We start from the raw sequence: 24,010 nt of genomic DNA, 5'->3' as shown, positions 1-24,010 counted from the left end.
TGAAGTTGTACGACACGACAAACCTATTAATGAAAATAAGCTGAACTCCAAAACAGGTTAACTTTGCTGGTTTGATTTTCTTTCACTTAACAGCAGGTTGGTTAAACTGACAAGTGATATATATATATATATATATTTAAAAAAAACAGGTTTGAGGTATATTGAAATCCAGTCAAATTAAATGAAATATTCAAGTATTCAAATTAAAATGTAATTTAGTTTTTAATGTAATGACCAACAACATAAATTTAATTATGATTAAGTGTGGAATGATGCAACGGAGCCTGCAGTAGCTCACCTTTTGTTAGACAAGAACCAAACGGTGCCTTTGAGTGATTGAGTTTTATTGTTTCAAACAATTCTATACAAATATAAGCGACTCATCTCACATTGTCAAATCCCACACAAGCAGCTGCTCTCCCCTGATTGAAGAACTCTTCAGAAATACCAGTCAACATTTACTCCGTATTTCTCTTTCTACTTCACTGAAACGAACCTGAACAAACCCAAGTTATCTGAGGTATTTTGAGTAGTACTGAAGGGTCAAATGTTTTGGATGCTGATGAACGAGCAGATATAATTGACAAAATGACAAAAGAAAAGTGACAACGCCAGTATTCTTTCCAGTTATGTGGCTTCAGCCTGACGGAAACCTTGCAATGGTTAAGAAAATGTTCCGAGACCCTTCAGTCTCTCAGTACAAAACTACTCTTGCTTAATTCAGAAATGTTACTTTAACATCCAATTTAGAAAAATGAAAGGTTATTCAAGATAGCCTGAATAGGAAAATAAAGCATTTAATCAAAATGTATGACTCGCCACAAATATGCTCAATCAAATTAAGACCAAAATATATATAACCAGTACGTGTACAAATATTCTGAAATGAGAGGTGCATTTCTTATAACGTGTTTTTGCTGCACAATAATACTGAACTACATTCACATTCTTCAAACAGTCACAACACATTGTGTGCCTTCAATTTGTAATGTGACACACTTAAGTACAATAAATCAATGTTAAAGGAAAAAAGTGGCCTTCCTGGATCCTCCGACACTCACAATGTCATTGTGCAGTCATACCACTGGAATAAGAACTGTGAAGCACAGTGTTCCTGATCTCATCCACGTGAAGCTGGTGCAGAGAAGTATTCTGTGTTTTCTTCACGGTCAGTAAATGTTGATCTGTTGTAACCTCGTGAAGCCATGAGGAAAAATGTCAAAAGCAGCTGGCTTTGCAGAGATTTTGTTATCTACACACGACTTGCACTAACTATTAACAGGCATCAATGCTGGACAATGTATTGCTCACGCGGTGATACGTGCCTGTGGCAGTGGCTGTCACAACCACCAGGCAGTACAGTAACTAAAATCTTTATGCCAAGTTTGGCAAGTATCAAAATTGTCATTACTATATGGTTACAGCTGCTTGGGTAATTGTTTTGGTTGCCCTTGTTAAAATCTCAAAAGAAGGGAGCCTGAACTTCCAACGAAGCTCAGCAGAAACAATCGGTAAATCCATTGGAACAGTCTGTCTGGTCGTATCATTTCCATTGGAAAACTGACCTATTTCCCTTTGAAAAACCGGAAACATCTATGAGGAACATGCAATTGTGGGATGAGAAGTAGAACTGCAACTGTCTTACAACTAGTGTTGGGTGAAGAACTGGACATTTTCCTACAGCAGTGTGAGGAAGACGGGGTCGCTCAGGGGTGGGCAATTGATTCTGCAGAGGGGAGACTGAACAGACTCCAACTGACAGTCCTCCAGTTCACGTCAGTTTTGCTCAATGTAATCTCTTTTTAGGAAGCAGTTTGTTTTGATGAGTTCCTTTCGCAAGTCTTGAATTTCTCAGTGCGCTTCGACTGCTAATGACTATTCACATGTTAGTCCTTGGACACAACAATTGCTCGAACAAAAAAAACTTTGTCCACAAGTAGAAATGACACCTTCTACGTGGATTTGTTTTTCTCGTCATGAGCCCACTGGTGTGCATTGTAACAATAGCTTGTGTTACCCAAGGTGCCCAGGAGCTTAACTTTATTCAACGAGGAAGATGAATAAATCGCTTCAACATATAAGCAAAACACCGATATTGCATGCATTAGTGCATTATGTATACAGAATCCTTGTTTGATCTTATTTCTCATTGAAGGTTGGTCATAGACAACCAAAGGGTTGCATGCTGCCGACAAGCCACACGGCGCCCAATGCATATGGTTCTTCCGCACACTACCGAGGTTCTTGTTGGTTAAGTGAATACATTTAATCAAACTGTTTTTATTTATTCATTCCTCAGAGTGCATACAAGCCACTGTAACAACAAGAAACAGTATTTGCTTACAGAATACGCTGGTAATAAGTAGAAAAGATTCTTAAAAAAAACATTTTAATGGGTGTCCACATGCTCAGCTCTGCTCATCCCACAAATGCATATCCCTTACAAATGTCACACCATTTCAAAGCGAAATAAACAACATTTCCAACCATTTGAAATTATTGCCAAGATGCATTTTTGCAAAAAAAAAAACCCAAAAAACAAGAAAATAACAAAACACAAATCTTACTTTTTGTGCTATTTTATAATGCTTATAATGTAAACACAATGAGCTAAACATGTTAGAACCCTACAAGGCAATATATGGAGTGCCATTACATTATACTGCAGTTTATTATATGACAATATTTCACATTTTGACATGTTATTACAATTCTGGTAGCAACTGCATCATCACCTGCAAAGACCTGCACTTTACTTGTACCTATATTACTGTCATGTGAACAAATCAATAACTCATCAGGGGCGTGAAGCAAAGATGAAGAGATAGTGTGCATTAGGGATTCACATACAATGCAGGCAAACAAGTCAATTAAGTACCAATTTACTAAAACTACCTTATTTGTGCTTTTTAACTAGAAAAGGTCTCTCGACACACACACACACACACACACACACACACACACACACACACACACACACACACACACACACACACACACACACACACACACACACACACACACACACACACACACACACACACACACACACACACACACACACACACACACACACACACACACACACACACACACACACACACACACACACACACACACACACACACACACACACACACACACACACACACACACACACACACACACACACACACACACACACACACACACACACACACACACACATCTATGGGGCCTCTGCAGAGCTCATGCAGTGCGCTTGTTGTGATCTAAGACCTGCAGCTCTGCTGAGCCTTTTTTTGTTCTCTCAGTTCTACTATTTTAACCAAAACAAAGGAGCGCATAACATCGAGCTTGATTTTTGTGTGTGAACGATGACAAAATGTAAACAAAAGCAAACTTGGCACAAACATTATTACGAGTAATCTCAGGTTCAGCTCAGCAGCATTAGGATGGGAAAGCAGCGGCTCCATTCACAAACCATGGAGACATGTTAGGTCTTTTCCCTCCACTGCTGATTCTCCTGCACATCACACGTAATTGGAGAGCAAAGTCAACAACCCGCAGCCTAAAATTTTCGGCATTTGTGGCTGAAAAAGCATTGCCGACTTCCCACCCTGCCTGTGAATAACATATCGATGAACACGAATAATAGAATAAGTGGTTAGAAAGACTGGTCCTCCTAAGGCCCAAACAGAAAGGACTGTAGACGGGGAACTCTGACGACAGAAGGGGAGAAGGTGGTTGCATCTCTGAGTTGGTTTGTGTTCTGGCAGGAGTGAGGCCAGTCCGGGTGACGGTGGTGAACTGGAGCTGACTTTACTCAGGGTCTTTGTCTGCATATGTCCTCAACCTGATCTTGCCCCCAATGGGTGCATCTCCATAGTGTTAAGAAAGAATCACAAAGTGTAGTCGCTTGATGTTTTAATCATCGTGATGGAAAAGACCTCCAAAAACTAAAATTTGAAAGTTCGATTCCTTCAAGAGATGGACACATGGACACCTCTGGCTTTTATTTTAATAGACACGGTGCTGGAAAAAAAAAAAAACAACCACTGATTTACTGTTGATGTATCAATTAAAGATTTAATTTTCAAATGGACTCTTGCTCTGGTCTACAGCTCTTCTCAACACAGATCAATACTGTGTCTTCTTTTACTGCAGATTAAAAGTCTGTTAGTACACAGTTTGAGTGTTTGAGAGCTCAAGCGCCACAGAAAAACTAAACTAAAAAATAAACGAACCCCGCCCTTTCAGAACCGTTGGATAAATCTACATTAGCTCAACTGCAACATTATTTTAAAGTGTTGAATTTTTGATTTGTTGGGGAATCTGCATGATTACTGAAAGTTGAAAGGCTGGTTGCTTCTGCCTATTTTTTTGTCGGAGCGCTCACGATTGCTCTGGTTTCAAAGAGGGAGGACGGGTACTCCTCTACTAGACCAAATTAACCAAAAGCTCAGTTTGTGGAAATATATAGTAAAAAAAAAAAATCTATGAGGTTTTATGGGGCCGGCGCTTATCTCCAGTTTCTGTAGTGCTAAACGGGTGGGAGTTAAAAACTAACCCCTGGATGGGACACTGGTCCATCGCAGGTTAGTCCCGGTACTCATTCATACAGCTGAGTTGACTGGAGCAAAGTCGGATAACAGTGCCTTGCTCAAAGAAACAAACACAGTGGAAAGACCAGGGATCAAACTCACAACCTTCAGGTTACAAGTCAGGCCACATCTAAAGATTTTTCATATGGCTGTGTTAACTTGTACTAATCACTGCAATGCCTTCTGAAGTTCCTTGAATTAAGCCTTTTTATTCATTTCACTTTTGAGGAAGCATGCGGTTGGTATCATAATAAAGTCTCCCCCTGATTCAGTGAAAATAAAGCCTCAAATTAAAATAAACTCCAGAGTGTTCTCTTCCATCTTACTTTGACATCAGAATTGCCGTTACATCAGGTCAACACAAACCAAGGCGACATGGAGGAAATGAGTTCGGGCCATGGAGATGCACCCCGACACTTGCTGTGGCTACTTATCCACCAGTTTGGCCAGGCTCGCTCTCAGGTCGTTCAGGTCGGAGATTTTGTCGTCCAGAGCTTCAATAACATGCCGGACCTCACTCTCCGCCTGAGCCTGCTCCTGTCGGTTGGAGGACAGCGTCTTTTCTGCACACTGAATCCGATCCTCCAGCTCAGTGTTTCGTCTCTCCACATCCTGCAGATGATTTAGAAGCAATTATTAAAATACTCGTGTCTTTCATTTTTATCACTTGGGTCCATTTCCATGGCCTCACAGCTTTAATGATCAGGCTTTGGACCGACTTGCTGAGCTGATGCATGTTTCCCTCCGCATCCAAAGACAGGACTGTTAGAGGCAAACAATACTCTGCATCTACAGGCACAATTTAAAACTGTTTGTTTGTGCAGTGATGGACTGGTCTCGCTGTTCAGGACGTAACTTTTATTATGCTCTGTGTTAGCTGGAGTGCGCTCCAGTGCCCTGTGACTGTGACTTGGATAAAGCTGATAAAGATGGGTGAGTGTGTTTGCAAAATGTTTGGTGAGCATGGTTATCCAAATTTAAAATGCTGTACATTTTTCTGTGTTCGGGGTAATTACTTAATCAACTGTAATTTTTTTTGTGAACTACTATGCAGAGGAATCCTGCAAATGACCCACTGGTGTGATGACTAAAATACACTGGATAATATGTTCATAAATATTGAACATTGTAGGAGAGTAATCACCAGTCGCTTCTCTTCTCAACTCGATATTTAAGCAAGCAAAATCAGGTAATTTACCATAAATGTTCATATCTGCAACGCAAGTTCAGTGATGCGAGCTTTGATTCAAGCTACTGTGTGTCTACATGCTCTTTCTGCATAGCATTAGTCTGTTTCTGGGTTTTTTGCAAAAGGCAGGATAAAAGATATTCAGAACTATGGAGAGAATTAACTTTGGAGGGTCTAGTCTGCAGTGAGTGGGCTGCTTAATTTTTAGGGTGGCTGTTGACGGCAATAAAATTCTCAGAAACTCCTCTCAGGGTTGTTTGCTTTTAAATGACTGTATGGCGAATTTAAATGAGCATTTTATTATGTGATTTTGTAGACCAAACACCACCTATGAATACTTTATAGAATGAACACAAGGACGCCACAGGTCAAGTGTGGATATACATAATTCCCAGCTGACACAACTGCTATAACTGACAGACAACCTAATAAAAGGTATGAAATATGCATCAGGTAGAATATCTTGCATTAATCAGGAATGTGTTTTCTCCTTGGGGCTCACAACTTACCTTCAGTGATTCACAGCTTCACATCTGAACTGCAAGGCCTCATTTGTAGGTAATTTCATTATTGCTTTGATTATTCACCAGTCAGACAAACTAACCCTAACAGGGAAATAGACTCCTGCTACCACTGTGCTACTGAAAGGAAGTCAAACTCATCTTTATATCTATGACACAGACAGGATCCTTCAAGAAACTGCAGGAGTTTTATATGAAAAGCTGTAAATGTCATATTTGAGAACTTAAAACCTAAAAAAACAAACTTAAAAAAAGACTTGAATGACAGTTCCTGATACCACAAGTTCATGTTTAAAAGTGAAAACTCCACTTCTCTTGCGGTTTGCAACCATCTGACCACTCAGAGAAATCAATGAACAACTTCTGAGAAAAGAAACACGCCGACAATAATAGTTACTATCTCACCTGCAGTCTCTGCATAGCGTCCTCTCGCTCTCTCTCTAACTCACTCACATCTGTTTTTTTGCTCTGTAGACTGTGGATTTCCTAAAAAAAACAACAACACATAATTAGAAATAATTACAAAGACATTCCTGCACACACACAATCCCATTACTGGGACATTCATCTCTGGTTGTGACCTGAAACACAACAAAATCACTTATATGTGGGAGGGTTAGTTCTAAACCTGGGACAGGATGGAGCTCCTAGTAAAGACAACATATCTTGTATAAAAATGTTAAAACTATGAAATGGAGATGTTAAAACTGCAGCAAGCTGTTTTACAGAAGCACTTTTATATAGAGATGTTTTGCAGAGCATTTCTTCGATGCACCATGCAGAAGTCAACAGCCTCGGACATGTTTCTCTTGCTCCAGCTCTCAGCGTTTCTTTGTTGAACTACTCAGCCGTAAAAAAAAAAATTTAATATGCATCTAGATGTCAACACAGATAGAAACCTATAAGTAGACCTTTTAAAATAATCTCAGAAAACAAATTCTTCTGTTCTGATTGTTTTTTTTGGTTGTTTTTTTTGACATTTCGTCAAGTAATACTGATTTGGACAAATCAGAAAAAAAGATTGCAGATCCAGAAACACTTGATAACTAAACCTAAAGCATGCTTTTGAGAAAAAACACCAAATGCTGATACCTGAACTTTCTTGACCCTCCTGGTTCAATATGTCTTCAAATTAAACTTTCATTGAACGTTTGAAGGGCTTTCTCCAGTGTGATGCCATATATTATGAATGTAACTTTTCTTTGGGTTTACTTGGGATAACCGTATAGTTAGCTTCATATGTCTGTAAATAATAATGGTGAAATAAATGATAAATAAATGTAGTGTGTGCTCAGTGCAGGTTGGGAACTCGGTGTCTTGCCTGGTCTTTGGTGCTCAGCAGGGCTTCCAGCTCCTCCACCGATTGACTCAGATCCTCTTTACCAGCCTGACCAGCGGCAGGATGCCCCAGCTGGGCCTCCAGTTCAGCCACCTGAGGCAACAAAAACACACGGGCAGGTCAGACTCAGGAGGAGTGGGAGATCTGACGAGCTTGGAAAGAGCGAGGACTTAAAAAAAACAAAAAAAAAAACAACTGTCATCGTTCAATATTAAATGCTGGCATCACAGATTCATGGATCCATCGTCCTCTATAGTGTTTTGTCCAGTTGAGGGTTTCCTGGTGTCTGTGCCCCTCAGCTGTCCACCAAGGCACTCGCCTACTTTGGAGAACTACCCGAGGTTCCCGTTTTTTTGGGGGTTTTTAGCATAGGGCCGCTTAAACACACGGACAAGTGGCGATAGGAATCCAACCGTGATTAGGAGATGACACCAGAGCAGCGTTTGCTTCAGAGATCTGAGGTATTGGAGTGCTACGTTAATATAGGATTGAAAGACTGAGTGAGGGAAAGATGGAGACGAATAGTACAATGTAAAATATCATCATGAAAATAGTTACATTATTCTTATTTGAATAAAACTAATATATCAAAATATAAAAGAGACAAATATAAAAGTGTTGTATTCAAAAGCCTTCAAATCGAAGGCTTTGATTAAATTTAGCAGCAGACTAAAAATATGAAAACCACTAAATTGCAACAATTCCCTTCGTCTTTCTATTAAACTGATCTCCTGAGCTTTTGCGTGATTTATTTTCTGTGAAATGTGACTAGTATGACCAGAGTTGGTTTCATGAGGCCATAGATAGCAGGATGAAACATGGTAAACTCGATATTCAAAAGGTATCTAGGAAAACAGGAGATTGTGTTAGTGTGTCTCATTGTGGTGATAATCAAATGGACGCTTTAAAGGCTTCATAAACCTAATGTGTGGTCTAATTTTCTAAATCCACCGAGGAATGAAGCGAGAACGGGCAGCAAAAAAAGAAAAAAAACATTAAAAAAAAAAAAAAATTATGTACATAAAAATGCAGTAACTCAGATATTGGACATGATGTGCATGTGAAAACACAGATGTGAATGCAGGCACACACGGAACAGACAAAGCAAATACATAAAGTACATACATGATTAATTGCTCTTGATGCAATTAGAGGCGAACCAACAGAGGTTCATCACCCTCCCACACGTTACCATCTATTCACAACTGACAAAAGCCTTTTTTAGATAAGATTTGCTGAGTATTTAGCAGCATTGATTGGCGTGAAGATCTAGAAAGGAATCAAGGACATTACATTTTCACGCACACACACACACACACACACACACACACACACACACACACACACACACACACACACACACACACACACACACACACACACACACACACACACACACACACACACACACACACACACACACACACACACACACACACACACACACACACACACACACACACACACACACACACACACACACACACACACACCCTGACAGATAAAAGATTTTGCATGAACCTTACATGAAGACAGACTTAATGTGAACTCAGCCGTAATTACTAAATTAGTTGTCTAATCCTAAACATCCCCGCCATCCAACCCTAATCTTTGTCTTCACTTGAAAATGTGGTTTTTTTTTCTCCCTTTGTGTTAATTTCGATTTTATTCTGTCCTCATTAGGCTGGAAGTTCCCGAAATTATGAGTGTGTAAACAGAATGTGCACTCGCTATGCCTCTGCCTGCTGGCAGTAAAGCCTTTTTTCCCACACAGTCCTGAACCCGCTCGCCTTGGAGACTTCATTTTGTGATTGATGGAGGGATATGACCTTGCAAAAGATTTGGATGAAAAACATTTTCCCCCCAATCTGACCTACTTTCTCCCCACAGTTAACATATTAATAGAAAAGTCAAAGTCTTGAGTGTGAGTGACAGTTTGATGAAACAAGGACAAACTGTTTAGCAGCTGGAGTCTGAGCATGATGAGATTTAAAGTTCGGGTTTCACTTTGCAAAAGTCGTCCTTGCATTTCTCTGTCGTTCAGTCAGAGCAAGGCACTAAAAGAGACGAGGTTAAAGCACAAGACAGTTACAATTTGACTTGTGTGTTTACCTGAGCTGGATTGAATCAAAAAAATTTATATTCATATAAATGTCAAGTGACCAATGGTTGAAAACAAGCGATTTCTTTGTTGTTGTTTTTAAGTGAACATATTTCTTTAGGTGGATGTTCCACCATTAAGCCTTGTACATATCAATATGTATTATTTACTTATTTAATTGATAATCTGACTTATTTGATATTTTAACATTTTATTGATCGTGTTCTATTTTGTTTGAAGTAATACTGTAAAGAATTTCCCTCTGGAGTTTACAAAGTATTTTCTATTCTATTGTATTCTATTCTATAGTTGAAGATCCAGAAGGACCCAGCCTAAGGCACTGTGATGCAATCAATAAGGAGAAAGCTTCTTGTTCCAACCTGCTCACTGAAGGGTTATCTCAGTGAACTGTAGGTTTAAATGTGAGTGGGTTTCTTCTTTCCCTCTTTATCTGTTAACTCTTTTGGGGGGGGGGGATGGACAGTGAAACCAAACTTTACCTATATAGCACCTATTGTACAGATTAGCAGTATTCAAAGAGTTTCAGCAGAACATTAATACAATTTGAACAAAATAATACAAGGAAAAACAACAAATTGAGAAAATGGCCCTTTTAAAAAATGAACAACGAATTGAATAGAAAGAAGAAAAGTAGATCAAAATAAATATGCAAATACCCACGCACATAATATTAGGAAACAAATGATTAAAAAAAAGAAAACAGAAAATAATAAATGTGAAAATAAAACATACAAATGAAAGTAGTTAGGAGGATGGATTAATGGATATATAGGTTTCTTCTGACACCAAACAGAAAACATTTGTGAGATAGGGTCAGTCTCACACAAACAAGGCAGATGACACCCGCCATGCCTTTGGTAATTGAATTTTTACAGAGTGAAATTTTTTTTATGAACATTAACAATAGGGACACAGTGAAATCACACAGTTAACTAATTACTTCACTTACCGACAGATAATCAAATGACCCAAGACGATCTCTGACTCTTCCTGCTCAAATGGGATTTTTGTTAGTTTTAGTCTGTTTTTTTTTGTTGTTTTTTTTAAAGTAAATTGAATTTTTTCAGGTTTGAACTCTCTGTCAAACTAATGAGAGATTTAAGTAATCACCTTGAGCAATGAGAAGTTTTGATTTGGTAGTTTATGAAATTTAGTTGAGTTTTGGATTAGAGGAACGTTCTATGTTGTGAGAGTGTTGCCGCTTGACGCTGAATAGAATATCTTTAATTGACTGAAGTCAACTCAAGTTATAGGTATCTGCAGAATGACAATAAAACCTTTGTTATCTTATCTTCTTATCTCTTAAAAATTGCTTCCATTCTTACTCCCAGTATTGTGGATTCAGTGCTTTTGTAAATTAATGCAGGAGCTGACATTATGGAATGTAAATGTCAGTGCAATGATTAAAAAGGCATCATTTCAAGGACAGTATTTCCCTTTACTAAACAATGTGTTTAATAAACATTTTCAAAGTGGTATTTTAGAGTGTCTATCCTGGTCTATGCTGCATTCAAACTGATCTTAAGGAAAGCACCACAGATTGAGGGGAGAAGGTTTAAGTCCACAGTGTCCCAGAGGACTGAGCCTCTTTGTATCATCCACTCTGTCTGAGAGCCTCTTTCCCCAGAGGCAGCAGCCCCATTTCAACAAACTCTAAATAAATATGTACGAACAGAGAAAAAAAACGGGTGACAATGGCGGTGGCTTTCAAAACAAATGTTTCCAGGATGATTTTAACCTCCCAACAGGAAAAACTGGTTATGATAATGTTTATATATATATATATATATATATATGTGGTGACTGAAGCAGCATAAAGACACAAAATCACACGTTATGAATCTAACTTTAGTCGAAAACGTGTAAATAGTTGTCTGTATTATGAAGAAAAACCTCTAAAGAAAACCAATAACATTTGTTTCTTCACTGCGTTCAACAAAATCATCATTGAACGTGTTTAGGATTTAAGTTATTTGTGTGACGATTCTCTGCCAATTAGTTACTAATAATAACTCTTTAATGTTTTTATCAGTAATGTTTCTGACTAAAATATGGTGCATTTTTTTTATTGTAATTTACTACAACCCGTGTAGGTGTTGGAGCTTCCACTAAACTGTGCTCACAAGCACTTATAGCTGTTGATGGATATAATCAATAAAAGATCACAGCTGCATTACATCATGTTGAAAAGCATTTTTTCCAACTATTACTCTTGATGACTCAGCAAACAGACGTTCTTAGCTGGTTATGTTTTCCGATTCATTCCGGTTTATCATTAGTTTGTTTGTGGTCTCACATAAGTTCTTTGAAAAGGTTTCTAAGGTTGTACATTTAAATTAGGCCGATAAAGCTCCAAAATAAAACACAAACTATCTCAGGTATGCTGCAGTTTAATTCAATACATGGACTGATGAGCTCGGCAACTGTTATTAAACCTGAGCAGAGGTCACAGTCAGAGCAGAGAACCAGAAAATGAACCCCGAGCCGTTCTGCAGTGGATGAACACAAACATGGCTGCAGCTGACAGTGTGACAGGGGAGGAAACGCCAGCCAACTTCTCTCCTTCTGCTCCTACAGTGATTTATCTTCTTCCTCTAAGTGGGGCAGAGAGAGGAGGACAGAGAGAGGAGGTGGGCAGTGTGGGGTGTCCTGTGCCCCCCCCCCCCCCCCCATCCACACACACCCCACTGCCAAACCCCCCAAACCCTGGAGGCCTGTTCTACTTACAGCCACCTGGTTGACTTTGCTACAGCGGGTATGCAGCTTGACGTGTGCATTTGTAGTCGGGTGGGGTAACCTTCACCTGGGCTCGTGCAGATAGATGAAACAGAAGAAAGCCCAATTGGAGCTAAAAATAAATGGCTGGCTTTCTGTCACTCATGGTAATGGTTTTGCTGCAGACCAGGTTGAAATTTGTCGCACTGACGAGGCTTTGTTAAGCTTGACCAAGGGCATAATTATTCTCTCTTTAAATTGAAATTGAAATGTCTGCATTCGGGCCCTGTGATTATCAAAGGATCCTGACAACAGAAATGTCCCAGGACAGGATGGGCTGGATGAAAAATGCATCTGCAGCTTGCAGTGGTCCTCTCAGGGATTTCAGTGTGACACTTTATGTATTAATGAATTTATGGAAAAAAATAAAAAAATAGGAATCACATAAAAATTGCCGTCCAGTCGTTTCCGCGGGGAAATGTCTGCGTGTTAGTAAAGTCAGACATTGCTTTAACATTTGCTCCAAGCCAGATTTTGTATGGGAAGATGAGCTCAACCATAGAAGGTCCACCCTGCGTGTCCCACCTCTTACATTGCACATGCTTAAAGGTTTGGGTGGATTCATTAACAAGTTGAAAACATATTTATTCCTGTGGAAGTTGGATGATTTTAATTTGGAATTCCTTGTGAGATTATATTTACAGTCTTCAACGGTTGAAATGTTACACTTCTGTATTTTTGTGATTGTTAATTTTATGATTAGAATTTGTCTTAATTCAACAAAAAAAAATCTAATCAGATCCTCGGCTCTGATGAAGGACATGGCACTATAACGCCAGGTAACCATAGCAACAAGGCAATTTCATTGTTGACAATCCTGACTGAACACAAAACATTTGGAAGAGAGCCATGATAGAAGTGACCAACCAAACAAGTGTATAATGGGATCGTCTCCTCCTCAATCATTGTCCATCGACACTGTGAAAACTTTTTGACAAAACACCATTATCAACTGCAGAGTAACCATGCTGCTACTCTGAGTACCGCCCAGTTCCTGTCACCTGGTCTCGTAGACGGTCGGTCTCCTCCTGATATTCGGCCAGCTGTTTCTTCCACTGAGCTACGCTGCTGTTTGCTTCCTGCAGTGCTGCCACCAGCTTGGCATTGCTGTCCTGCAGAGTGAAGAGTTCAGCCTCCAAGTTGATCTCACACATGGACCTGAGGAAAAGTTGGAGAAAAAAAGAAATCACTGAAGAGATTGGTCTATTTTTGTTGTAGCTTATATTTCACATTATGCAAAAAAAACTAAAACATTGTGTGATTTTGCTGATCGATTAATTTTCACATCTTCCAGATAAAAAGAGGCCTAAAGACATTAAGCGCTCCACAGAGGAAAAACTGTCATTCCTGCGAATACAATATATGCCCCATACAGTATAAAGTTACCAAGAATCTGTGCTACTGATGAAGTGTAACATAACGATCTCATCCATATGGTCCTGCAATTGAATTAGGAACTTTTTAAAGAGGACATGTAACCTTTATATATCTATGCGTTTCAGAGAGCTTTGCACATTTCTGCCTTGATAGCTTTACTTTATGGTTCAAACACTGTGATTCATCCCCTTTCTCATATTCATACCTTTGAGAATAACCTCACAATGCGTTCCTGAACAAACGGAAGAGGCACATTCTGCTGTCTCGGTCCTTCGACATTAAAATATATTGCTGTGTGCCGTTGTTACCATGATAGAGAAAAAAAAACCCACATCAGACTGCATAATCTCTCAAAATAATAAACCGAATGATGATAGTGATAGTAACCGTTTGTGTGTTTCTGTGGATTGTTTGTGAACAATTTAGCATATATCTTGCAAAAATACTGAAACATGATCCCACTGGGTACAATGTGATCAATGTATCAGCACAGTGAGACGTTTGGCTTTATTCAATTTTGAGAAGCATAAATCAGGTCCTGTGCGGCGGGAAAAGGTCAGGATGCAGCGAGGCTGCCTCATAAACCAGAAACCTTTCCGCTGAGAAGACGGAGTTTGGGAAGGAGCGTCTATACAAAGACGACTGCGCCAACAGCTTGGCAGCCGTAAAACTGTTCACCATAGCAACAAGAGAGAAAAGCCTGCATAAGGGTATAACAACCATAAAATAAAATCATTAGAATAATAGGCTGTAAAGCAGCCGAGGATGGTGTTTTCTGCTTCCTGGTCTCAAATGGTGGCTTGAGTGATCAATAATGGCAGCCACAATGTGAAGATAATTATGAGCTACTAAATACAGTACCACTCAGGTCTGAAAGGTCCCGAGGCCTGGACACATACCCACTAAAACATAAACACGTATAGATTTAACAATAGCATACAAGTCAAAAGCCTGGACTATGACTCAGGCAAGCGCTACTAAATGTTTCTGAAAGGTCTGCGGCTTACTCCAAACAGAATAGTCCACCTGTGGTATGATTTTAAGGCAGAACACACTTATTGCTTTGTGCGAAAAGGCTTTTAGAGTGAGTCATCACTGCTTTTCTGGTTAATCATCTGACATGCTTTTTTTTTCTTTTTTTTTTAAGAACTGAAAATGAACCCTTCAAGCCACAAACCTGCCAGTTGGTCAATGCTTTGGACAGAAACATCGGAGAAAGCTTAAAAGAGAGCTCTTATGTCTTCTCTGATTTTTATTTATCACCCCAAGGTCAAACATGAGAGTCATTAGTCATTTAAAATTATTTTCATATTTTCCAGAATATGTCCAAATTACTACTTCAAACTAACTGTAATGATTAAGAAATCAAACTCCACACAGAAAGGCCGAGCCTGGATTTGAACCCATGACCTCCGTGTAATGAAGCAGGAGTGCTAACCACACCGTGTTGCTCACTGAACATACTACATGCTTAAGATTTTGTGAGTAAGATTGATTTCACATCCGAGATATTCAACTGGAATGACAACAGATGAATAAATCCAAAAATCATCAGGCTTTAATATTTATGATCTCTGGCGTCTACCCAGTGTGTCAGCTGCTTGCTCTAAATGAAATGTTCTCTTTCACTGCCAACGTGCCGTTACCTTAAACTTGAATGTTACTGGAGTTAATAAGTGTACCTTTCCCACGTATGACCCGTCTCTCCACGCTGGGTCGTGGATCCCCAGTCTGAGGGACAGAAGGTGCTGCACAGATTGTAAAACCCTTCGAGGCAAACTCGTGATTTGAGGTGACATAAATAAAAGTGAGTTGACTTGACCCAGTTAACTTGTGATTGGCTGAACACACCTGAACCAGCTGGCCTGGAGCTTGTAAAAGAAGAGAAGCAGAGAAATATGCCACGCAGGAGCGGGATTTGACCAGGACAGCATAACATCACTCTTTTCCAGGTCTGGATTAAACTGTTGCGATGCCCCAGAGTAAACTCAGGTAAGGTTTAACAATCCTCCAAATGCACACAAAAATGTACATTTCTTGTGTATATCCAGGGTGCAATTAGTAAGGTGACTGAAAGGATTTCCCTCCTCTCCACTCAGTTATTCCTCCTTTAGTTTTTTCCCCCCCAACACCAGTAGGACGACATTGATTCTTTCCAACCCTTCAAGGTGAATACCATTACTCCATCCCATCTGATCGGTGTTTGTTGGAGACTTTTTGTTTGAAATTCATTGTAAATCTTAATTTAAATCCAGCAGCCACCTCACCTGTTACAATTGCATCTTGCGTTTCTCCCAGTGAATCATCTCAGAAAAAAATGATTCCAATGTTTAAAAGTTTAGTCATAATCAATTATGGCCACTTATGGGCTGATGTCTTTCTTTTCTTTTCTGACGACAGTTTCCTCAAGCAGCTGTTCTCAAGTGAGAAGACACACTTTAGTTGCCATTGTAGGCCTCAGCTCAGGCTTTATGATAGTTTCCTGATAATAAAAACTGCCTTTATGAAAAGTACAAAAAAGCTGCAGTCACATGTGAAATATCTTAATCTTCAGTTATATTTAGATAGTTACATATTAACAATTAACCGATTGTCCTCATCATGAACGTAATCTTCAAAAGTAGGAAGAAGAGGAAGTTTCAGTTGTTGTTTATTAGGTCTCAGCTCACTATTTTCATAACTGCCTAATCTCAAAATGGCACAATTAAAAAAAAGAAACTGTTCACTCTGGACCAGAAGGAAATGTTCCAAGTGTTTGTTTACCTGACTGACAGTGACAAAACTCAAAGATATTTTAAAGGTCATTTTGGGGAAAATCATTTATTAAGCCTCACACTGTGAAGTTTTGGGCTTTTGATTACAAAATGATGTAATTATCCGAATTGCACTAAAAGCTCACACCTTTTAAGCTCGGGCACCAGCACAAACAACCTTATCGAGCAGCAGAGCAGAACTAGTCATTACCCTTCAGACAGCATCTTCTTGACTCTTTCTTTCTCCACCGTCAGCTCCACTTCGGCACTCTTACTGCGAAACAGTTTTTCCTCCCCAGGACCGTTGACTGTGAGCAGCGGCGGAGAATGACGTTCCTCTGACAGCTCCTGAACACATGAGCGAATCAGTGTCAACAACACAGACAGGATGCGAGCTTCATTCCAGAGGCACCGTGAAATCGGCAGCTAATCGGTGACCACCAGTTGTAAGTGGTGCTTCAAGAAGCCATTCAAGAGGGAAAAAAAATAATATTACGCCAACACATTTGTATGAGGTTGAAGTGAGTGGCTCGTGGCTTCTTATTGTTTGGGATTTCACTGTAAGTCTTTGAGAGCTGCGCTGCAGTTCTTGTACAGGATGACAACAGACCCTCAACAGAAATGACCTGATTGGAGGACATGAGCGGTGGAATGAGTACAGAGTCTGCAGTGCATGGCTTCATTCAGCGTTGATATTCTAAGTTGCATTTATTTGCATGAATACCCAGGGTCAAAGTTTAGTGACTGGGAATTTAATACAAGATTACACACAAATATTTCAATGTATCTTTGTTATTTTGTCCCAGAGGCCTGAGCTGATGGCTGTTCTATTAGAATCTCCACATTAACGTCCCTCTCCAGAAAAAAACCCCAAAAAGGATAAGACACAGAGGTCCCGGCAGCCCAACCTGCCAGTGCTCGATATGCCCCGTCTGGGCTCCTGTCAACAGGCTCCACGTAGCGCGAGCAGTCGAGAGTGCAGCACAGTTCTCTTGTTTTTGCCTCAAGGTCTGAGTGGACTCTGATTCAACAGGAAATGACTGAAACACAGCTCCATGTTTCAAAGGTTCATCTGGTGTTTATGTGTGCATACAATTTATGCACATGCTGCCATCATCATGCAATCGGTCCATCTGTTGAGAAATTACATATATTGCAAATCTGTCTAGTAGTAGGAACAGGGGTTTTCAAAGTATCAGAGGGAGGCTCCCGCCCACAGACAACACTCACCTCTCCTGCCACGCATGCTTTGTGTCACGCAAAGTAATCATTTTTTAGTTGAATGAATGGAATTCCCTATAATAAGTCCCACTTATAAAACACTTGGGTTTAAAAATGTGAGTGTGAAAAAAAAAATTGTTGTTACTTTCCACCTTTTTCTATCCCAATTCCTTCTCAAAAACTAAAAGGTAAAAAAATTACGTTAGGTACAAGCATTCCCCTGAGCCACAAATCTTCCTCTGTTGCTGAGTAACCCCAGAGCTCTCTGGTGCCCCCCAGAGGAGGCCTGTACAATAATCAGTGCGAGGAGAACCAGATCACCAAAGGCTAGGAAGTGTTCAATATGAAATCACCATGAATTCAGTTGTTTTTGAGGCACATCCTTGAGTGCTAAAGCTTTGACAAAATGAATTACTGTTAATTGCAATTATTTATTGGCAGAAGTAGATAAAAGAAAGCTGCTTTTCCTCAACGCTCAGACTCGAGCTTCATCAGCATACAGTATATAGTTTAATCAAATGTGATGGCTCAGCAGATGTTCATGCTAACAATTTTATTTCTTTAGTTCTTTTCTTCATTATAGCAGCTTCAACATGTAAAGATAATGATTTAATAGTTTACTTACTTTAAGCTTACCTTATCAAGCTCAATTTCCAATAATCTTTTGGATTTCTTGTAAAGTAATCAACAACTGAAATAATTATGCATCGTCTCTGGATCAATATGCAGAAGGAGATCAGATCAGCAAGCGCATGTTCTGCTTGATGATGATGATGATGATGATGATGATGATGATGATGATGATGATGATGATGATGATGATGATGATGATGATGATGATGATGATGATGATGTCTGTTTGGTGGCTCCCTTACAAGGTCAGCGCAGCAGATTGTGATTTCCATTGTTTTAAAAACTAATTGTTCGACTTAAAAATTAAGTCAATAACTAAGATGTAAAGGGGTCGGATTAAATAAGTTTACACTTTTTCCTATTCACTGTCGAACATGTAAATCCAGATTGGCACATACTGAAGATGGATTTTGTTGTACATTGTTCATCTATTTCGATTTTTTTCTTTTGTCCTTTTTTTAATTTGTCTTTTCGTTTTGATTCTTGCGTTACATGTTTAAAACAAAGATACCAAATCAAATCAAAACATATTTACAAGTGTTCACTTTTCATATTTCTCACAAAAATGTGATTTGAATTTTTCTATTAAAGGCTACTCAAAATATGTTTTATTAGTATTAATGCATTTGAAGATCTCATGAAGATTTCATGTGTATTTTTTTATATTAATAGTTTTTACATTTTGTTATGATTTTCCTCCCTTGATCAGCAGAATTAACTTTACAAAACAAAGCTCTGTGCACTGACATGTGGATATAAACTGCTATAGTTTTTTAAAAATCATTATTGTGTTTGCAAGCAGAACAGGTGGGGCCTTCATACCATGACTGTCACTAATTATGGTAAGCTGTGACTAGTACTTGCCGATAAAAAATTAAAAAAATACTGCCATGAAGGATCCAATTGATTTAAATAACGATCTCCTGCTCAGGTGAATGAAATACTTTGAACACAATATTAGTACACACAGATGGCAGACTGTTTTTATACTTTTCTTCCCTTCTGCCAGGGGAAGGGCTCAAGCTTCTCGTCACACAGCTTTGTGAACCATTTTCCTCAGTCTGAACCTCTGGGCTAAAAGACCGCTCCCTTTCATTTTTAAAAGCATGCCCATGAATTAGCCGAGCAGTATTTCAGCGTCGACCATTGCCTCTTTTCTTCTTCCTCTTTCTGCACGGAAAACCTGAGCCTGAACTTGAATGACAAAGTCCCTCGCTGAAGTATGACAACCCTGCACTTACCGTTGAAAGAGCTTTTATTAATAATTTCAGCGAGCCTGACTGTTTTCCCTCAAGGACAACGGTTTATCATCTATAGCTTAACAGCTCTCAGTCTGTTCTTATGGATGGAGATGAAAATAAAATACTCTGCCGGCTCACGTGAATGAGCTCTGTGTCCAAAGGAAGGAACCAGAGAGCCAAAGAAAAAAAAGAAAAAATCAAAGCAAAGACAACTCCAGTTTGGCCCCAAAGCCAACGGATCGGCTGAGTGTAACCCTCAATAATTCATAGAGTGGATCATGTTTAAGTCATAAATGGGATTACAAATTTACTGCAGTTTTTTTATGTGTGTTGTTCACTAACGGGCTGAGTAGAAACAAGTCAGAGACACTGGAGCAAGAACCTACAAATGGCCAATGGCTAATTAGCTCGAGTTCAAATGATAGTTCTCTTTCAGAAGGACTTGTGTGTTTTCTGCTCTCCAGAGATGTGATGTCAATGAGGAACATCCCATCATAGATCACAAAAAGCATGATAGGTTTAGCTGTGTGGCGTAGAGAGTTGCTATACATCTTAAATAAAATACACAGATTCGATTTCAATTGGTGGTGTTGTTGTTGCCGTCCTTAACAAAGCTTTTTCTCTTTCGCAGCAAACAGCAGCCGAGTTCTGAGGCAAAATTTGCTGTGGAGTCAACTTTGATCAGACTCTGGATAAATTATTAAGAACAATATGCCGTGAAACACGAACCGAGGGCCCTCAGACTAGGCAAGATGCTTATTTTTCTATTTTCTTTCTATCCGTGGTGTGTGGAATGTTTTCACTCACCTGTGAGAGCTGCGATGGATCACCATGTAGCATGATGCGTCAGAGAAATGGGAAAAAAAGAAGAGAAAAATTGTGACATTAAATTATGAAAATAACTTGAACAGAACTATTTTCACCGAACATCCTGTGTGTTTTCTATTCACTGGCAATGTCTGATTTTTGCAGAGAAAAAGGCTGTTTTATGTTTCTGAGTTGTTTGTAGATAGCAGAGTGAGATGATAATCAGGAGAAAAAAAAAAACACAGATTAAAAATGAAGGCTGGGCAGAAAGAGAAAACAATGTATTAATTACTGACACTTGTACTAACTGTGATACTTACAGACACAATGAAAAACAAGTGAGAATTACAATTGTTTCCTCATCCTCAATTGTTCTAAAAAAAAAAAAAAAGAATTTCTAAAGAACATTAATATGTACGTCTGTACGCATGTTGTATATTAACAAGACTTCAAACCGCCCCATATCTACGACTTAAACACTGTTCGGGGTCCGTATACAAGCCTCTCTTTACAATCGATGGATTTTCAGATAGTTAAAATATTAAACGGCTTTCCTGAGAGCTTTCCTCTTGATGACTGCACCACTGTTTGTCTTAAGTACATCTATGTCGTTTACTTATTCATCACAGCATCAGTCCATTTCTACACTCAGGGTTTCATTGAAACCAAATTCCCGCTTCATTTATTCATGTGTCCATCCATACCGCTCAGGTGTATGCTGAGGCTTCTCTTGAAGTACCTGTCCTACCAACTGAACAACACACAGTCACATTGTTAACTCTTTAGCTGGTTTCAATGTCAACTCTGTGGTTTAAAATATTGATGGTTGGCATTTCCGAGTGCCTCTCTGTCTGCCTCTGCATAGATACCATGTATGGGAGGAGGTACAGAAGAGAAAACGCTCCAATCAGCAGGTGCAAACAAATGACAGCTGTTATTCTGTCAGAGGGGGAAACGGCTCCTGCAACCTGCTGTGCTTTCAGCTCATTTATTGACAGGGAGGTTATTTCTTAATGTTTGTTCATTTAGTTCACCGTGTAGCTCTATGGCTGCCAGCCTGTTATTCTCTGAAAGTCGCACTGCCCTTTCAGATGAATTCAAGAGTACTTTCTTTAAAGCCACGCATCGGGAGTCACACACACTGTCTTTCAACTAATGCAAGAGTTTTATTCATAGAAAATGACTTAATCCAAAGTGGCCTTCATCTCAGAATACACAACTCCAATACCCTTTAAAAGAGGAAATATTCTAGTGTCCTGTCCATAGACCACAGCAGGGTTTTAAGTTACAAGCAACTGTGGCTCACAGTCCCACACAGTGACCTCTCATCTAGCCATAAGAAATGAGAACCTTGGCGGTTAAGGTTAAGAAGAATGTGGGGTCAACTCCAGTCCGGACTTTTATCCGAGGAGGTTGAATGATTTCCCTGGAGGTGCTTGGGCTTTGTTCAGCTAATCCGGTGTAGTCTCACAGTCCCAAAAATATACACAAGACACTAATTGGTCACACTAATTTACCCACAGGTGTGAGACAGTCTCACTGCTCTGTGATGGACTCGTCAACCGCAAAACTCTGTCTTCGCATATTGTTTGCTGGGATTGTTTGAAAGGACATATCCAATATAATTGAACTCTTGGGGCTGGTTCAATCAATCTTTCCATCATAGTTGGTAATGGAAAGCCTTCTGGGGCACAAAATGCAAAGAGCAGCTTTGCACCAATTTATGAAGCTATTTTGGTGATGTTGACCTCAGTAAACTCCAAAGTGAATTATGAAATACACAATATAGAAATAGGGAATAAAAACATCCTCTTTGGAGCGGTGGTTTTCAAAGTGGGTCGCACACCTCCCCTGGGGAGCGCCAGAGAGCTTCAAGTGGGGGCAGAGCAGCAGTCAAACTCTGGGAGTCAGGAGGATGCCTTTTCCCTGTACGAATGTGAATACACTCTAATTATAATAATCACTTTAAACCCAAATGCGGGGGATCGGCAATTGGTTCTTAATTGAGCAAAAATGTAAGCGTTATTGGGAAGTTATTTAGGTAAATGATAATTGCCCCATCATGCTTTTATTTGGTGGTCATACAAAGAAAAGGCAAAGGTTAAAATGTATTTCAGTTCGTCTGCTCATTCTTCAACTCCAAGTTGATTTAAAGTCTCATAGTTACAAAAAAGAAATTAGGATTATCATGTCTCACCTTCAATAATTATCACACAGTAGAATTTTGACAGAAAAGTTAAGTGAACTTTACAAGGTATTTTGCACTTATTTCTACCTAAATGTGACGTACAATTAGAGTTATTACTCATATTGTTAGGCTCACTTTTCAAGTAGTCTTCATTGTTTGAATAGTTGTGTTTCTGTATATGAGTTCATGTCGTGAGCTTTAATTTCGACATGTTAAAACACCATCAAAGGTTTCCTTTTTAGTTGAGACTTCTTCCCGAAGTTACGTTATATTACGCTGGGCAGCACATACAGATATTACTAAAGGCTTCCCTGTGGCTGTGGCGTGCTTGATTTAAGCATCCGCTCAAATACATTTTTTCACAGCTTTCAATGTGTTGCATGAGTCTGTTTATTTTCTCAGCACTTGATACCTCTATAGTGGGATCTGCTTATCATTCTTCAGCCTTATCTCACCGACTCCACAATCTCCTGCTTCATCTTATCGTTGAGCACTGCAAATAAGCCTGAAAGCTGAAGCTTTACTGCATGCAGATCCCCTGCTGCCAACCACATATCAGAGGCAGAATATGTGCTCTGTACAGCCTAAGGCTGCCAAGATACAACTCTGCAACACTGTCGACTGTTACTGACCAGTGAAGTGGAGGTGTTGCAAAGCCGACTGAAAGGCTGGGGAGAAACGGCAGGCTCTCTTTGTGAGTACATAAACCATCGTCAGCTGAAAGTCCCAGAATATTTTGTTTTCTCCACAACACCTTGTTGACAGAAGCATTGTATTTGGACAAATATATTTACACTGTGTAAGTGATTAATTCTCAGGCAGAATATGAGCATGTGTTTGCAGAAAAGTTTAAATAATTCTCAAAATCTGGAAGATGTTTATAAAAGCTTGACAGTTCTAATGAAGCTCCGAAGTGGCATTACACCCATGCTCAGGATGCCATCGATTCTTGGCTTGGCTGTGCATCAAGCATGCATCTGGCTCATGTGCTTGAAGCCAACTGGAGCCGTGATTGGGTATTATTTCTCTATTACAAGGGTTCAGGCGGTGGCAGAGTGTGTTTTACAGCATGCAGTGAGCCGTGGTTGAGGAGATGTGATAATAACGACAACAACACCTCTGCCTTCATTGCTCAGCACAAAATCAATGGATGCTGTCTTATTGAGGAATCAGTACAGGTGGCTCACTCGCTTCTGACCTTGCAGCTCGGAGTGCGTTCGTGTGTGTCAGTGAGGTTTACAAATTGATTAAGCTTTTTTTC

The 24,010-nt window shown here is 39.5% G+C and overlaps 1 protein-coding gene across 1 annotated transcript in view; it reads right to left on the bottom strand.

The window, feature by feature from the left end:
* Positions 1–3,344: 3,344 nt before the first annotated feature.
* Positions 3,345–24,010, bottom strand: part of LOC308115945 (homer protein homolog 3-like) — a 50,918-nt gene continuing 30,252 nt past the window's right edge. Inside the window, exons 5-9 of the mRNA XM_080473830.1 lie at positions 16,871–17,007; positions 13,531–13,687; positions 7,615–7,725; positions 6,699–6,779; positions 3,345–5,195 (exon numbers count right to left, since the gene is read on the bottom strand). Of these exons, the coding sequence (XP_080329956.1) occupies positions 5,010–5,195; positions 6,699–6,779; positions 7,615–7,725; positions 13,531–13,687; positions 16,871–17,007 (672 nt within the window). The 3' untranslated portion in view covers positions 3,345–5,009. The remainder of the gene's footprint in view (positions 5,196–6,698; positions 6,780–7,614; positions 7,726–13,530; positions 13,688–16,870; positions 17,008–24,010) is intronic.

The sequence above is a fragment of the Lipophrys pholis genome (genome assembly GCF_963383615.2).
Source record: "Lipophrys pholis genome assembly, chromosome: 10".
Taxonomy (NCBI): domain Eukaryota; kingdom Metazoa; phylum Chordata; class Actinopteri; order Blenniiformes; family Blenniidae; genus Lipophrys; species Lipophrys pholis.
The sequence above is the reverse complement of the archived record's forward strand: the minus strand, read 5'-3'. Positions and strand labels throughout refer to the sequence as shown.